The sequence below is a fragment of the Ranitomeya imitator genome, chromosome 2 (assembly GCF_032444005.1).
Source record: "Ranitomeya imitator isolate aRanImi1 chromosome 2, aRanImi1.pri, whole genome shotgun sequence".
NCBI lineage: Eukaryota > Metazoa > Chordata > Amphibia > Anura > Dendrobatidae > Ranitomeya > Ranitomeya imitator.
In genome coordinates this window covers 349,118,483-349,136,819 of record NC_091283.1, presented here as the reverse complement: position 1 = coordinate 349,136,819, position 18,337 = coordinate 349,118,483, and the positions used below count along the sequence as shown (strand labels likewise).

The following is an 18,337-nucleotide window of genomic DNA, read 5'->3' as shown; positions in this document are numbered from 1 at the left end:
TAGACCTACTATATTGCATCCATTTTTTTTTATAGCTACAATGCGATTCTTTAACATAGGAAATTGTAAATTGTCTTAAAAGAATTACCGTATATACTCGAGTATAAGCCAAGATTTTCAGCCCAAATTTTTGGGCTGAAAGTGCCCCTCTCGGCTTATACTTGAGTCAAGGTGGGTGGCAGGGTCGTCGCGTGAGGGCGCTGAGGTATACTTACCTAGTCCCAGCGATCCTGACGCTCCCCCTGCCGTCCCACGGGTCTTCTGTGCTGCAGCTCTTCCCCTCTTCAGCGGTCACGTGGGACCGCTCATTAGAGAAATGAATAGGCGGCTCCACCTCCCATAGGGGTGGAGCCGCCTATTCATTTCTCTAATCAGCGGTAACGGTGACCGCTGATAGAGAAAGAAGCTGCGGCACCCGGAGACCGTGGGACAGGCAGAGGGAGCCGGACGTCGGGACCAGGTAAGTATGTCATATTTACCTGTCCTCGTTCCAGCCGCCGGGCGCCGCTCCATCTTCCCGGCGTCGCTCTGCTCCGCTCTGACTGTTCAGGTCAGAGGGCGCGATGACGCATATAGTGTGCGCGGCGCCCTCTGCCTGATCAGTCAGTGCGGAGACGCCGGGACCGGACGCCGGAACGAGACGCCGGGAGCTGCAATCAAGAGAGGTGAGTATGTGTTTTGTTTTTTTTTTATTGCAGCAGCGGCACAGATTTATGTGGAGCATCTCTGGGGCAGTATGAACGGCGCAGAGCACTATATGGGGCACTACTATGGGACAAAAATGAACGGTGCAGAGCACTATATGGGGCACTACTATGGGACAATCTGAACGGCGCAGAGCACTATATGGGGCACTACTATGGGACAATATGAATGGCGCAGAGCACTATATGGGGCACTACTATGGGACAATATGAACGGCACAGAGCACTATATGGGGCACTACTATGGGACAATATGAACGGTGCAGAGCACTGTATGGGGCACAGATATGGGGCAGTATGAACGGTGCACAGCACTATATGGGGCACTACTATGGGACAAAATGAACGGTGCAGAGCACTATATGGGGCACTACTATGGGACAATATGAACGGTGCAGAGCACTATATGGGGCACTACTATGGGACAATATGAACGGCGCAGAGCACTATATGGGGCACTACTATGGGACAATATGAACGGTGCAGAGCACTGTATGGGGCACAGATATGGGGCAGTATGAACGGTGCAGAGCACTATATGGGGCACAGATATGGGGGCAGTATGAACGGTGCAGAGCACTATATGGGGCACAGATATGGGGGCAGTATGAACGGTGCAGAGCACTATATGGGGCACAGATATGGGGCAGTATGAACGGTGCAGAGCACTATATGGGGCACAGATATGGGGGCAGTATGAACGGTGCAGAGCACTATATGGGGCACAGGTATGAACGGTGCAGAGCACTATATGGGGCACAGATATGGGGCAGTATGAACGGTGCAGAGCATATAGGGCACAGATATGGGGCAATATGAACGGTGCAGAGCATACAGGGCACAGATATGTGGAAATATGAACGGTGCAGAGCACTATATGGCAGAGCTATGGGGAAATATGAACGGTGCAGAGCACTATATGGCAGAGCTATGGGGAAATATGAACGGTGCAGAGCACTATATGGCACAGCTATGGGGCAATAATGAACGGTGCAGAGCACTATATGGCACAGCTATGGGGAAATAATGAACGGTGCAGAGCACTATATGGCACAGCTATGGGGAAATAATGATCTATTTTTATTTTTGAAATTCACCGGTAAATGCTGCATTTCCACCCTAGGCTTATACTCGAGTCAATAGGTTTTCCCAGTTTTTTGTGGCAAAATTAGGGGGTCGGCTTATACTCGGGTCGGCTTATACTCGAGTATATACGGTAATAGCTACTGATGTAAAAAAAAATGAATTGCACACGGATGACAAATAAGACAAAAATTGTTCAAGTTTTCTGGATGAAACTGATTATTTCTTATGCGAGCCTTGTGAAGATCGTCATATGGCATTAGAGGCAATTACTTCAAGGAAGAGAATGGATTTAAGTAGAAAGCTAAAGGCTATGTGCACACATTGTGGATTTATTGCGGATCCGCAGCGTTTTTTAACGTGCAGAAACGTTGCAGATCCGCAAGTGATTTAAAGTACAAATGTAAATCAATGGAAAAAAAAATGCTGTGCTAATGGTGTGGAAAATTCCACACGGAAAAGCTGCGGATTAAAAGAAGGAGCATGTCACTTCTTTTGTGCGGATCTGCAGCGTTTTTGTACCCATTCCATTATAGAAATCCACAGGGGTAAAAATGCATGAAATCCGCACAAAATCCACAGTAAATCCTCACAAAATCCACATTAAAAAAAAACGCATCAAATTCGCAATTTCCGCCAAGAGATGCAGAATCCGCACAAAAAATTCCAGAGGCAAATCCGCAACATGTGCACATAGCCAAAAGCTTTCCCTTCACTGAATATTTATGACAGGACTTCAGTCACATCCGGTCTACTGGTATAACAGGCTCCGTGCCAGAAAACTTCAGTCTCAATTCATCAATTGTGATGTTTTTGGTTTTTTTAGTCCCTTTTTTTGCCTTGTGGTATTCAGTGAAGTTTTTTGCTCCAAATTCTTCAAAATGGCGCACGTAGTTCATTAATTTAGCATAAAATAAAAATCTCTTATGCAAAAAAATCTCACGTTTTGCTTAATGGCTCAAATTTGCACCAAAATGCCTAGGATACATAAGGTAGCTCGGAGATGAACTGGAGTACATCTCTGGCAAATTTTGTGAGGTTTTAAAAAGTTGCAGTAGTTGAATTGGCCAAAAAACATCTGGAAACCCCCAAACCACGGCCTCAATGGTGAACAATAAAAAACAAAACAGGCGAACACATAAAATAGTGATGTGCCATACATGTTAGCATAATTTCTCTGGCTAGCAATTGGATATAAAGTCTCCAACAATTTGTAATATTACATTATTTATGATTTTACAGTGACAAACTTTTTTATTCAAGTCCCTAAAACATTAGAGAGCTTCTATAACAGAATATTCCTGATTGACCCATCAAAGATGGAAAAGAGCAGTGACAAGATGGTGGAGAGGATATTACACCTCACCCTAGAGATGCTCTTCCAGCTTACTGGAGAGGTGAGAGATTCTGATGACGTTACATTACATAATTCTCATCTATGGGAATAACAGATGGACAGAACTGGAGAGGTGAGGACTCTGGAAATGTCTATAGTGAGATTTATTAATGTGCCTCTCCATAACCAGGATTACACAGTAGTGAAGAAGACCTTTAGTGAGCGCTGTCAGGCCCCCATGTCTGATGGACATGGAAAACCCCTGAGCCCAATTGTGGGGCCTCCACCTCAACCCTTGATGCGTGAATACATCAATGACCAGAAGATCCTAGAACTCGCCTACAAGATGATTGAGCTGCTCACTGGAGAGGTGACACTGCTGGGAATGCTGGGACATTATACAGTAACGCTATGAAGGGATCGGGTGGTTGACGGTATCATTGTATGTGTCAGGTTCCTATAAAGTGTCAGGATGTCGCCATCTATTTCTCCATGGAGGAGTGGGAGTATTTAGAAGGACACACAGATCTGTACAAAGACGTCATGATGGAGGTTCCCCAGCCCCTCACATCACCAGGTAATAGGACTAAATACACACAGCCTATAATTATCTGTATGTAATGAATAAATTCAGTCCCTGTGTTTCCCCCAGATCTATCCAGTAGGAGGACAACACCAGAGAGATGTCCTCTTCTTCCACAGGACTGTAAACAAGAAGATCCCAATGTTCCTCAGGATCATCAGGTAGATGGAGAGAAGGTATCATGAGATCTCCCCTATGATGTGTAGGCGGCTGTGAAGGTCTTGTGCTCAGTCTTATTTTATCCACCAGTATTATATGATTTATACTTGTGTAATGAGAACGGTGGACATGGCAGGATTAGAGCTGATCATAGATGTGACATGTGCCTGTGACTTTTCCAATATTTCTTTCAGGGTGAAGAGCTGAATAATATTGATACTAAAGAAACATATGAGAGAGCTGATGATTGGTTTAAAGTGGAGATTATTACAGATGACAGTGCAGGTGACTAGTGACCTTTATATGTACTTATTCACTGGTTGGTACAATTATTTTGTTCAATTTTGTAGTCCTTCTTTTAAATTATTGTATATGTTTTGCTGTCCTGCCTGATAAGCTATGTACTACTTAGCAGTCTTTTTTGCAATTGATTCGGTTCTCAGGATCTGGACATTCACCGATCTACAGGACCTTTCATATTTTTTTTACTTTAAGTGGTATATATCACTAAAGATTGCAGTGATGCTGATTACTCAGTTTTTTTCTCCGCTGTATTGCAGTGATATGGGTTATTGAAGTTTTGGGTGCCCATTATACAAATTTCCTTTCCTTCCAAACTCCTCTTCAACCAAAGGCGTTTTAACATAGATTTCTTTGAGAAAGGGTGTAATTTTCCCCTCTATGACATTGCCCAATCGTAGGAAGGTAGTATCAAAAAGTGTGAAAAAAACCCCCAAAAGATCACAGAAAATGTCAAAACAGGCATTTTTAGCTTGACCACACTGAGAACTCTTCAGTCTTCACCCATGTTGCTTTCTGTCATTACAGTGCTGGGAGAGGAGACGAGTTGCAGTTTGTAGAGCCTGGAACATTGAAGATCATTGTGTCAGCAGCATTTGTCATATACAGCATTCTGGTTCTACTACTGTACAAATCCCTAGTTTGTACATGCCTCTGTACAAATCCCTAGTTAGACCGCACATGGAGTACTGTGTCCAGTTTTGGGCACCGGTGCTCAGGAAGGATATAATGGAACTAGAGAGAGTACAAAGGAGGGCAACAAAATTAATAAAGGGGATGGGAGAACTACAATACCCAGATAGATTAGCGAAATTAGGATTATTTAGTCTAGAAAAAAGACGACTGAGGGGCGATCTAATAACCATGTATAAGTATATAAGGGGACAATACAAATATCTCGCTGAGGATCTGTTTATACCAAGGAAGGTGACGGGCACAAGGGGGCATTCTTTGCGTCTGGAGGAGAGAAGGTTTTTCCACCAACATAGAAGAGGATTCTTTACTGTTAGGGCAGTGAGAATCTGGAATTGCTTGCCTGAGGAGGTGGTGATGGCGAACTCAGTCGAGGGGTTCAAGAGAGGCCTGGATGTCTTCCTGGAGCAGAACAATATTGTATCATACAATTATTAGGTTCTGTAGAAGGACGTAGATCTGGGTATTTATTATGATGGAATATAGGCTGAACTGGATGGACAAATGTCTTTTTTCGGCCTTACTAACTATGTTACTATGTTACTATGTTACTGGTATCAGCGCATACCAGCAATCTCCTTATTCCCCAATACATGTACTAGTTCCAGAGCATTATATTTGACAAAACGCTGTTGCCACAATGATCTTCACTTTTCTGGCAGCAGATTCCTGTGTGTTTTTACATACTATTTTTTACCAGTACAAGATAATTTTATTCCCTGCAAGCAGCAGAACAATGAATAAAGAAGCAAAGCCTAATTTAGGTCTTGAAAAAAAGTATATTTTTAGGGTGCAGCTGTTTATTGTTTGAGCACATTTTTTTCCTGTGAAGGGTAGGCATCACTTCCAGGAGAAGAACAGTATAGGCCGTAAAGAAGCAGGATTCTTTTAGCCGTCCAAAAATGATCCCTTTTGTGGAGTTGTTTAGATTTACCCTGTGCAGGGCAAGGTTCCATCTCAGGAGCAGCACAGTATGGACCATAATAGACAGGAAAAGATTTCTGGTTGTTTAGGGGCATTAGTAACAGCAGTACAGGTTGAAACATAATAGGCAGGTAGAAGATTTCTTTAGCACTGGCTTATTGAATATAGTTTGGATCATTATGAAAAAGCAGACTGTAGCAGTGGAATTATGGGGCTGTTGATAAATTGCCAGTCTCCACTGGTAGATCTAATTATTGGAGTTTGCTGTCTTACTCACCTGTCCTTGCCAGGTTCGGCCACGTTCCTCTGTGGCCGCTGCACTTTGTTGTACTCCACATCGGGTTTTACAACATCATTTCACTGTGAATTTATAACCCAGTGATCAGAAAGAGTAAAAACGGTCATGCTCTTTTGGTTTTAGAAGGTTTGCACAGGTATTAACTTTAGAGACCCAAGAGACCCCAAGAATACCCCCATCTAAGGATTCTCCTGTAATATAGAAATAGAAGTCTAGCATGTTGTTCAGAGCCGTAGGTTTGAGGGCAAAGCATTTATAACTTTACCAGGAAAAGCAAGAATATCTTGCACTCTCCAGAAAATCATTCGGATGAGTTTAACATGAGTTCAGGAATAGCATCAGCCAGCATGAAGGAATACTTCCTCAGTTTGAATTTTGTTTGCCCCATTCATTCTCCAGCATTCCATTGACTTGATCCACTATAGATTGCAGATGGTCCATTCTTACATCTATCTTGTTACCAGCATAGTGAGGCAAACCACGATGAGCTTGGTCAAGGTTACACTCGGAGATGATTCCAATAGATTCTTTGATGTCAAAACAAAGATTTAGACTTTTGCTGAAATATCGGTCACCAATTCAAGGTCAATAATGGCAATGAAAATAGAAGTCAGTCTGGAGGTCAAAGACAGAGTGAGTGTACTATGGTTTACAGACAACTCCTGGCAAAAATTATGGAATCACTGGCCTTTGAGGTTGTTCATTCAGTTGTTTAATTTTTTATAAAAAAAAGATCACAGACATGGCACAAAACTAAAGTCATTTCAAATGGCAACTTTCTGGCTTTAAGAAACACTAAAAGAAATCTAGAACAAAAAATGTGGTAGTCAGTAATGGTTACTTTTTTTAATCAAGCAAAGGGGGAAAAATTATGGAATCACTAATTCTGAGGAAAAAATTATGGAATCACCCTGTAAATTTTCATACCCAAAAATAACACCTGCATCAAATTAGATCTTCTCGTTAGTCTGCATCTAAAAAGGAGTGATCACACCTTGGAGAGCTGTTGCACCAAGTGGACTGACATGAATCATGGCTCCAACATGAGAGATGTCAATTGAAACAAAGGAGAGGATTAGCAAATTCTTAAAAGAGGGTAAATCATCACCCAATGTTGCAAAAGATGTTGGTTATTCACAGTCAGCTGTATCTAAAATCTGGACCACATACAAACAACATGGGAAGGTTGTAAAAGGCAAACATACTGGTAGACCAATGAAGACATCAAATTGTCAAGTGCGGAAACTTCAAGCAATATGTCTCCAAAACAGGAAATGCTCAACTAGGAAAATGAGGAACGAATGGGTGGAAACTGGAGTCAACGTCTGTGTTCGAACTGTAAGAAACCGCCTAAAGGAAATTATATTTACATACAGAAAAGCAAAACGAAAGCCATCATTAACACCTAGACAAAAAAAACAAGGTTACACTGGGCTAAGGAAAAGCAATCGTGGACTGTGGATGACTGGATGAAAGTCATACTCAGTGATGAATCGCGAATCTGCATTGGGCATGTTGATGGTGCTGGAACTTTTGTTTGGTACCGTTCCAATGAGATTTATAAAGATGACAGCCTAAAGAGAACATGCAAATTTCCACAGTCTTTGATGATATTGGGCTGCATGTCAGGTTAAGGCACTGAGGAGATGGCTGTCATTACATTTTCAATAAAAGCACAAGTTTATGTTGATATTTTGGACACTTTTCTTATCCCATCAATTGAAAGGATGTTTGGGGATGATGAAATCATTTTTCAAGATCATAATGCATTCTGCCATAGAAAAAAAATTGTGAAAACATTCCTTGAAAAAAGACACATAAGGTCAATGTCATGGCCTGCAAATAGTCCGGATTTCAATCCAATTGAAAATCTTTGGTGGAAGTTGAAGAAAATGGTCCATGACAAGGCTCCAACCTGCAATGCTGATCTGGTTAACAGGAATCAGAGAAATTTGGAGCCAGATTGATAAAGAGTAATGTTTGACACTCATTAAGTCCATGCCTCAGAGACTGCAAGCTGTTATAAAAGCCAGAGGTGGTGCAGCAAAGTACTAGTGATGTTTTGGAGTATTTTTTAGTTTGTTTTTCATGATTCCATATTTTTTTCCTCAAAATTGAGTGATTCCATAATTTTTCCCCCATGCTTGGTTAAAAAAGTAACCATTACTGACTACCACATTTTTTGTTCTTGATTTCTTTTAGTGTTTTTTAAAGCCAGAAAGTTGCCATTTGAAATGTGTCACAAGGTCCTTCTCCGGTACCACACAATCAACAGAGCCAGCGAAGTGTGAACAATCCCAAGACCTTTATTTAGGCAAAAATACGAAAGGTCCATATACGATCCACCACACAAAGGATAAAATAGTCCAGAATGCGAATGCAGTTCAGTAACAGGATAAAAGTCCAACAATCCAGCAGACAGAGGATAGCATAGTCCATATACGCTTCTTTCTCTCTGAGGTGCTGTGAACACATCATCATTCCACACAGAACTGCACTGTGTCTCACACCCCTGATTTTTTAAGTCTTCCTCCTCATTCACAGCTCAGGAGGGGGAAGGTCTCATGAGCTCATTGTTTCAACAAGCTAGGTCAACATGTCATTAGCATATTAGCAAACAATACTGTACTGTGGAAGCTGATATCAGATGGCAGCAACAGCCATTCATCAATTCGCAAATAACTCATTCTACAAGAGAACACCATGAAAATAAGTAAAATATAAATATACACAAACATGATACCCACATAGCATATCACAACCTCTCCCCCCTCATAATAAGTGAGCACGCTATGAGGTCTACACAGACCTCTGGCCTGCTCACTTTAGTCCACATTGCTCAAAATTTTATACTTCCTTGTACAGTGACAGGGGTTGCAATAATCATGAGCACTTGTCCGTAAATTCCCAAGTCCTGGCTTTATGGTCACACCAGGCTTTTTGTTTGGACTGGGCCATTCGCTGATGTTCATTAGCCAAGGTAGCTAGCTGGGCAAGAAAGTCTCTGAATTCTAAAACGTAGGGAATGATGGGCGTTCCGATATCTGCGATATCTCCCTCCAATTGTTCTTTCAGAAGAGTGAGAGGCCCACAGACCTTCCGCTCCCACAAAATGACTTTGTAACTCCCCAGTGTCATTTCCAAGGAGGATATCTGCAGGAAGTCCTCCCATATCTCCAATCCAACACAGTTTTTCTCCAAAACCATAATCCAAACGTACCAAAGCTTGCTGTATATATTTGCGGACACCCCCCGCCAGGACAATGGGAATTCCCAGGCCCTGGGAAATTGCCTCGGGTCGAACCACATGGGGGACAACGATAGTCAGGAATGCCCCCGTGTCTCTAAATCCCGACACTTTGTATCCATCAATTAAGACATCCTGCAGGTGGCAATGCCGTTGCTCTGTATTTCTGAAGGACAAAGGCCAGAGTCCGTACACTCCAGGAGGGGTATCTATTGTGCCGTGGTCGGTGGTTCACTCTGGTGAGGGTGGTGGTAGCTCTTCCTCAGGCGGATGGAGTGCACAAGATGTACTGGACGAGGTGGGGCTCCTTCCAAATCCTTGAGGGACAACCAGGCTGGAAATGTCCAGTTTTCCCACACCCATAACATCTCTCTGTGATACCCCCAGGTCGTGGTCGAAACTGTTGGGGCCCAGGATTGTGAGGCGTGATTGTCTTCGGCTTGCAACTAGGTGGAAGGGCAGATATAATCGGAGGGGGAAGGGGTGTGGGGAAGGCCGTGGTTCATTGTCCAGAAGCCACCTCCATTGCTGTCGGACAATAAGGGCTTCATCGGCAAGGGCTGCAGCTCTATCCACGGTGCACGGCGTGCGCTCCTGGACCCATTCCCATACCTCTGCGGGGCACTTGGCAAGAAATTGTTCTATAAGGAACGCTTGTATAACATCTTCCACAGTAAAAGTAAAAGTGTTTCCTGCTTCCAGCCATCTCCGACATGCTTGGGACATCTTATGTGCATAAATCCTAAACTATCCCCCCGTAGTGCATGTGAGGTCTCGGAACTTGGCTCTATGTGAGTCTGGGGTGATAGCATGGTAATCCAGGATAGTCTGCTTTCCAATGTTAGAATCCTGATTCCACTGTGAGTCAATGGTCTGGTAAGCCTCCGCCATGCTGCCGTTCAGGAGTCCCACTAACAAAATGCATCCAGCCAGAGTGGGGCACCTCCATCACAGCTAACTGCTGCTCAAAGTCCTTGAAGAACCCCTCCACATCTCCGGAAGCCTCATCAAATGGCTTAAACTCTGTCCGGGTGATCCGTACAGGCTCCAGGATCGTTGGGTTTACACTCCACATTGCATTACTCACACTTTCAAGCTCCATTGCTTCTTGTCTCCGCTGTACCCGGCGGGTAGCCTCCTCCTTATACTCGTGAGAGACGCCGGGGCCCAGAACTGCCATCTCTTCTTCGTACCACACTACCCACTGACTTTTTGGGGTGGGGGTCCTCTTCTCCTGGGCTTGTCCTCCAGACATATGGCAGTAGGTGGTCTGGCTAGCACCCACCAGTAGATCAATTAAGGCTTTTTTAGTCAGTCCCTGGTAGTTCAGGCCCAGGTTTCTGGCTCTCTCCTGTAAACTGGATACAGTCCAATTTCTGTACTCAGTCTGTGGGTGGTTCTCCATTTGGTTACGCTCTGTTAATCCCACAGTTGTCACGGGGTCCTTCTCTGGTACCACACAATCAACAGAGCCAGCGAAGAGTGAACAATCGCAAGACCTTTATTTAGGCAACAATACAAAAGGTCCATATATAATCCACCTCACAAAGGATAAAATAGTCCAGAACACGAATCCAGTTCAGTAACAGGATAAAAGTCCAACAATTCAGCAGACAGAGGATAGCATAGTCCATATATGCTTCTTTCTCTCTGAGGTGCTATGAACACATCATTCCATGCAGGACTGCTCTGTGTCTCACCTCCCTGATATTTTAAGTCTCCCTCCTCATTCACAGGGGGAAGGTCTCAGGAACTCATTGTTTCAACAAGTTAGGTCAACATGTCATTAGCATATTAGCAAACAATACTGTACTGTGGGGGCTGGTATCAGATGGCAGCAACAGCCATTCATCAATTAGCAAATAACTCCTTCTACAAGAGAACACCATGAAAATAAGTAAAATAGAAATATACACAAAAATGATACCCACATAGCATATCACACCATCACAAAATGACTTTAGTTTTGTGCCATGTCTGTGATCTGCTTTTTTTCTATAAAATTAAACAACTGAATGAACATCCTCCAAGGCCAGTGATTCCATAATTTTTGCCAGGGGTTGTAGATTATGAGACCACGCAAATTGTGCACCCGTCGGGAAGCATCCCCACCAGTGCTGTTCAGGGGTCAGAAGATTATGGCACCTGGCTACACCAGCACCTGCTCTGCATGGATCTGCTTTGCCTTCCAGGTAGCTGTGCAGATTTCCTTTCTACCAACAGTTAAAGATTGCAGCCAGGGGGTCGTAACTGAACCTCTCGTGCTGCTATTTTTGTGTCACGAACACCCCTCTGCTCCCCCCTATCGTCCGGACAATTATGCAATTGACCTACGATTAACGAGGAGGCTGTGGCTGTTTCCACTAAGGCTAGTTATTATGGAACTAACAGTAAGCCTATGGTATATACACCTCTAATTTCCACGCATGGGATATGTGTATGTACCTCTGGTAAGGTCATGGCTATCCCCATGATAACCCAAAAACTACTCGCTGTCACCACCAGTCATTTTTATACAGGCTGACTGCACGCCCAGTTCTGGTAGCGTATGGCTTCGGGGTGTGGTTTTACATAACAAAAAGAGCATAAATATTACACTTTATATTTCATCCATAACTATACAATTACATAAAATAAACAGGATTAATAAAGAAACTACGCTGGATCCAAGAATGGTTCAGCTAGTGGATGGAAGAAATCTGATTACAAATGTTTGATTAATGGGATCAAACCTACACTGATATTTATGTTCCTTAGCATTGAGCACAGATCATAATTCACCTTAATTTTTTGTCAGTACCTATGTTACACCAACACACCCCTATACCCCCCCTCCCCCCCCCCCCCCCCCCGTTTGATGACCTCACGTCTAGGCCGGGTTGTGGGATATTCTCAGGCCCTCAGGATTTTATGAAATTCCTAACATTAACAATATCTTCCCTCCTGACAATCACTCGCAGAATTTCGAGATCGATGCCATATTTTTATCAGGATTTTAACTTTACCTAAACATGACATGGCTGTTGTCAGCGATCTGGCCACTATTGATTTAGGACTTATAGGCAGATGTCACAGTGATGAGAAAATATGCATATTTTTCCCCGATTAGTCATGAAGTTGAAAATATATGTCCCATTACTATCAGATCTATATGAACCCTGATATTCATAACTCTGTCTGCGCCCCTTTGTCTGGTTGCAGGTGTAACATTTCCTCTGAAGGGAACAAAAGTTTCCATTCACCTCAGGATGTCTGACTGGGAACAAAGGGGTCATCTACACTTCTCTGTTTATGCGTAAACACTTGTCCCTTTTGTTATATGAAACTCAAGAAAGATCTTTCCAGTCTAGTTACCTGTACTCTGATGGGAAACTTGGCTTCAAACGGGATTTTAATTAAATTTGTCAGTTCCCAAATATACAGTAGGTAATTTACCCATTTCCCTATGTCCTCTGTGCATTTCTATTTCGATTGTAAGCTCTTTTTCATTATTGGAAAAGAGAGAGCGGAGGTAGGAGGGGGGTTAAAGTCCCTTCACTAGTGGCTTCAGGTATCTTAATATTTTCTATGACAGATTTGGTCCCTTATTTATCTTTAGCGGAGTTCGCAGAGAATAATTGTCATTATGAATCTAGAGACAAGTCCCCATTCTGTGGAGCATATGGCTTTCATCCTAAATTATGTACATTTGCACCTTTAATGGAAATTGTTCCTGGGGAGAAGTTTTTTTTTCATCTATTACCTCTGTGTGGTGTGGTGTTCTTAACAATTTAAGGATGATGGCTTCCAAATATGAGTATGGCTGCCGTCACACTAGCAGTATTTGGTCAGTATTTTACATCAGTATTTGTAAGCCAAAACCAGGAGTGGAACAATTAGAGGAAAAGTATAATAGAAACATATGCACCACTTCTGCATTTATCACCCACTCCTGGTTTTGGCTTACAAATACTGATGTAAAATGCTGACCAAATACTGCTAGTGTGACGGCAGCCTTTGGCTGATCTGAAAGGCTTGGCTGGTCCGGACCTGTGTGTTGATGATTTGGTGTGGTTGTCTACCAAAAAATCATTATGTTGAATGTTCCCTCTTGGAAACTGGGACCCAGGTTCATTGGTCCCTATAAGAAAGTTGACGTAGTCAACTCAGTAGCATTTTGTGTTGGTTTACCACCTACTTTCAAAATCCATAATGTGTTTCTCCGGTCACTTTTCAAGAAATGCATTTCATCCTCAGAATTGGTCTACCACCTCCTACCCCGGTCGTCGGTAACGGGAAACATAAAGCTATAAAAAAGCTAGCATTAGAAGAAAAACTATAAATTGAAAGTACATCACCTTTTGGCTTAATCTATCAGTCTTTGCCTTGAAGTCTACAGTTTGTACCCCTGTTTTCATCAGCTAATTATTGAATTTAAATGCAATTTGTTCCAAAAGGCAGAATTATATATATATTTTTTCTTGGCAGATGACTGTGCATCAGAGGGATATCCTACATTTACTGATTTTGAAGCGGCTGATTATGGTATCACACCATATATATATGAAGAGAATAACATTGTTCCAGATATACCGCCAGCCATTCACGGCAGAAATCTATCCTCTATTTCTTATGAACAGGTCCAATCTTCTAATTCATTACAGACTGTTAAGGAAAATGAAAATAACAAAAGTGATGCTGAATATCAAAAAACTCATACAGGGGAGAAACCATTTTCATGTTTAGAATGTGGGAAATATTTTAACCAGAAAGCAAATCTTTCTGCACATCAAAAAATTCATACTGGGGAGAAGCCATTTTCATGTCCAGATTGTGGGAAGTGTTTTACCTACAAAACAAATCTTGTTAGCCATATGACAACTCACACAGATGAAAAACCATTTTCATGTTCAGAATGTGGGAAAAGTTTTACCAAGAAAGCAAGTCTTAGTGTACATCAGAGAATTCACACAGGGGAGAAACCATTTTCATGCCAAGAATGTGGGAAATGTTTTACTTACAAAGGAGATCTCATTAAACATAAGAGCACACACACAGGGGAGAAGCCATTTTCATGTTCAGAATGTGGAAAATGTTTTACCAAGAAAGCAAGTCTTACTGTACATCAGAGAATTCACACAGGGGAGAAGCCATTTTCATGTCAAGAATGTGGGAAATGTTTTACATACAAAGGAGATCTTGTTAAACATGAGATAAGTCACACAGGGGAGCAGCCATTTTCATGTTCAAAATGTGGAAAATCTTATAGCATTAAATCACAACTTGTTAGACATCAGATAAGTCACACAGAAGAAAAGCCATTTTCATGTTCCGTATGTGGGAAATGTTTTAACAAGAAAGCAAATCTTACTGCACATCAGAGAATTCACACAGGGGAGAAGCCATTTTCATGTCCAGAATGTGAGAAATATTTTACCTACAAAACAAATCTTATTGCACATAAGAAAATTCACACAGGAGAGAAGCCATTTTCCTGTTCAGAATGTGGGAAATGTTTTAATAAGAAAGCAAATTTTTCTGCACATCTGAGAAGTCACACAGGAGAGAAGCCATTTTCATGTCCAGAATGTGGGAAATGTTTTACGGACAAAACAAATCTTGTTAGGCATAAGAGAACACACACAGGGGAGAAGCCATTTTCATGTTCAGAGTGTGGGAAAGGTTTTACCAACAAATCAAATCTTATTGCACATCAGAGAATTCACACAGCAGATAATCCATTTTCATGTCCAGATTGTGGGAATTGTTGTTCCTGTAAATCAACTCTTCTTATGAATCAAAGAATACATACAGAGGAAAAGCCATTTTCACATTGAGAATAGGAAAATGTTTTACAAGGAAATAACAGTTTGTTAAACATCAGATAAATTACCTAGAGTAATAGCCATTGCATATTTTATAAAATGATTTAATTGATGAAATGTACAAGAAACATTATAGTAAAAGTTAACGTGAACCTGTCAGCAGGATTTTGCTACGTAACCTTCAGACACTGTCAGGTTGGCAGTGTTAAACTGATTAAAAGGATAACTGGGGTGAAGAAACCTGTCTTCTGGTTCTTGTGTAATCAGAGTTAGACGTTTGCATCTAATTATGTACCCGTACTGTAGGCAGAGTCCTATCTTCCTGTTCTAAGCCAGAGAAACCAAGGAGAGACCTGCCCACAGACCACCCCTAAGCGCAAACATGTTCCTCTTCATAGAGACAGACTGTTTCTGCTTCGGGGCGGCCTATGGGATGGTCTTTCTTTGTTTTTTTTTGGCTTAGAGCAGGAAGATAAGACTCTGCCTACAGTGCCGCCCCAGAGCACGGGCATCTCATTAGGTGCAAACTTAATTGATTACACAAGAACCACAAGATGGATTTCTTTACCACAGATATCATTTTAATCAGTGTAGCAGCACCATCCTGACAGTGTCTGTAGGTTACTTAGCAAAATCCTGCTGACAGGTTTATTTATGTCACATGTCTACAAGGGAAAGCAATTTAGAACACTTAAGGATAATGATTAGGAAATATACTGTATGTAATGACAAATAAACATCAGCAAGTAGAGTGCATATAACAATCTTAAATATTTCACCATGTATATAGAACACTTTATCATTATGTGAACACTACAACTGCATCTTAAAGGGGTTGACCAGCCCTTCTGTTATACATGATCAGGACAGTTGCTGAAGAAAACGTCTGACACCAAGAATGTCATATGTAATAAGAATGATTTCTTATTAATCAGATGAGACCAAGAGGGGACTGGATGGTTCCCTCTTCAACTGTCCTAATCAAGTTCAACAGCATCGACCCACATGTGATACCAGACAACATGGAAGTGAGAGGTGTCGGACCACCCCTTTAAAACTTGTAACCAATGATTACTGAACAACTGCTTTTAATACCAATATCCATCTGTATATATATTTTATATATTTACCTTAAGACCTGTATAGTTGAGGGACAGCGGGTATGCAGTTGGTATACAAATATTGAAGGCAGAATTACATTAAGGATCTCCAGTTTGTTAAGACACTTTTCTGTTTTTGAAATTATCCTTTTATAGGAGACAAGTATAATTACCCAGCTTTGCATTGCCCTGTAAGATTTTCCGAGGACCTTTCACCAGTTTAGGCATTTTAACTGGCCACATCATGGAATAGTGGCTGCAGAGCAGAGTAAAACTTCTTAGCTTTTATTTTTTTACATTTTCCTTTGTTGCTGAGATATTAGCTTGTAAAATGTAGGCCATTATTTATGTTATAGTTCAACTGGATGTTACCACAGATTTGTCTTTGGGGACTTATACTTCTTGCCCTGAATGGGGTTGGTAATCATAAGTAGGCAGCATTGCGCAGGGGAGAAACGAACATGCCCTCCTCTCCTGACTGATATCTGCAGCTACTATGTACAGTAGATATGCCGCAGATCTCTGAATCATTACAAACCTTTCCAGATCTCATCGAACGGCAGTCAGTGTGGGGGGAGGATTAGTGCTGGGATTCAGAAGGTGTGCTGGAAAGAGAGCCTCACTGAGTAAGTGCTGCCTTGTCGTGGTTTGGATATCTGCGGTCCATTCTTGGTTTGTCGGTTGGCTCTCCTGTTTTTTGTTTATGTTTGACCACAAGGGGCCCAGAGTGAAGACAACCGGCTTATGGTAGCAGGTTTGACACTCACACAGTGTAAGCTTTTTTTCTTGTTCACATCCCACTTTTTTTTTTTTCAAGCTAATATCTTTGAAATATACATGAGAAATTAAATAATAACTACGTTTTACTAAGTGCCGCAGCCACTATAACATGATGTGGCCAGTTTGACGTGCTCAAACTGGCAAAAGGTCCTTCTTAATAGTTGATGAATGTGTGTGGTTGAAAAGTTTGCTACTGATTTGAAGCCAACATATCTGAATTATGCGTAGAAATTTTATGCATCTGTAGTCGTGTTCCATAAAGATTGAATTATTTTCTTTGTATTCCATTTTTTTGCTAATATGTTGAGAACATAAAACCCTATGTATCTGAATACCGATTTGCCTATGCGGAAATTTGGGGCAGAATGGTCCTGCCATAAATTAAAATATGCTTTGTGTTGCGGTTTTTGATGAAGATCTCAAGTACTGTAGATCACAGTAAGCCGAAATTCAGTCTAAAAACTTCCTATATGACCGATTTACTGATAAGCTAAATTTGGTGCTGCTTGGTCTTGACTGTTGCATAACAGACAACAGAATTTCAATATATATATGTGTGTGTGTATGTATATGTATAAATATATACAGTGGGGCAAAAAAGTATTTAGTCAGTCAGCAATAGTGCAAGTTCCACCACTTAAAAAGATGAGAGGCGCCTGTAATTTACATCATAGGTAGACCTCAACTATGGGAGACAAACTGAGAAAAAAAAATCCAGAAAATCACATTGTCTGTATTTTTAACATTTTATTTGCATATTATGGTGGAAAATAAGTATTTGGTCAGAAACAAAATTTCATCTCAATACTTTGTAATATATCCTTTGTTGGCAATGACAGAGGTCAAACATTTTCTGTAAGTCTTCACAAGGTTGCCACACACTGTTGTTGGTATGTTGGCCCATTCCTCCATGCAGATCTCCTCTAGAGCAGTGATGTTTTTGGCTTTTCGCTTGGCAACACGGACTTTCAACTCCCTCCAAAGGTTTTCTATAGGGTTGAGATCTGGAGATTGGCTAGGCCACTCCAGGACCTTGAAATGCTTCTTACGAAGCCACTCCTTCGTTGACCTGGCAGTGTGCTTTGGATCATTGTCATGTTGAAAGACCCAGCCACGTTTCATCTTCAATGCCCTTGCTGATGGAAGGAGGTTTGCACTCAAAATCTCACGATACATGGCCCCATTCATTCTTTCATGTACCCGGATCAGTCGTCCTGGCCCCTTTGCAGAGAAACAGCCCCAAAGCATGATGTTTCCACCACCATGCTTTACAGTAGGTATGGTGTTTGATGGATGCAACTCAGTATTCTTTTTCCTCCAAACACG

General features: G+C 41.7%; 1 protein-coding gene across 2 annotated transcripts; it reads left to right on the top strand.

Annotated features, from left to right (window-relative positions):
* The first annotated feature begins 2,916 nt into the window (after positions 1-2,916).
* LOC138663737 (gastrula zinc finger protein XlCGF57.1-like) lies at positions 2,917-15,690 on the top strand. Of its 2 annotated transcripts, XM_069750063.1 has the most exons (7): positions 2,917-3,184; positions 3,314-3,493; positions 3,577-3,700; positions 3,776-3,867; positions 4,060-4,150; positions 13,795-14,507; positions 14,664-15,690. In XM_069750063.1, the coding sequence occupies exons 1-7, from the start codon at positions 3,107-3,109 to the stop codon at positions 15,141-15,143; spliced, it is 1,758 nt and encodes a 585-aa protein (XP_069606164.1). In that variant the 5' UTR covers positions 2,917-3,106; the 3' UTR covers positions 15,144-15,690. The 2 variants fall into 2 exon arrangements, with proteins under 2 accessions (XP_069606164.1, XP_069606163.1); XM_069750062.1 differs by having other exon boundaries at positions 13,795-15,690.
* Positions 15,691-18,337: the final 2,647 nt, after the last annotated feature.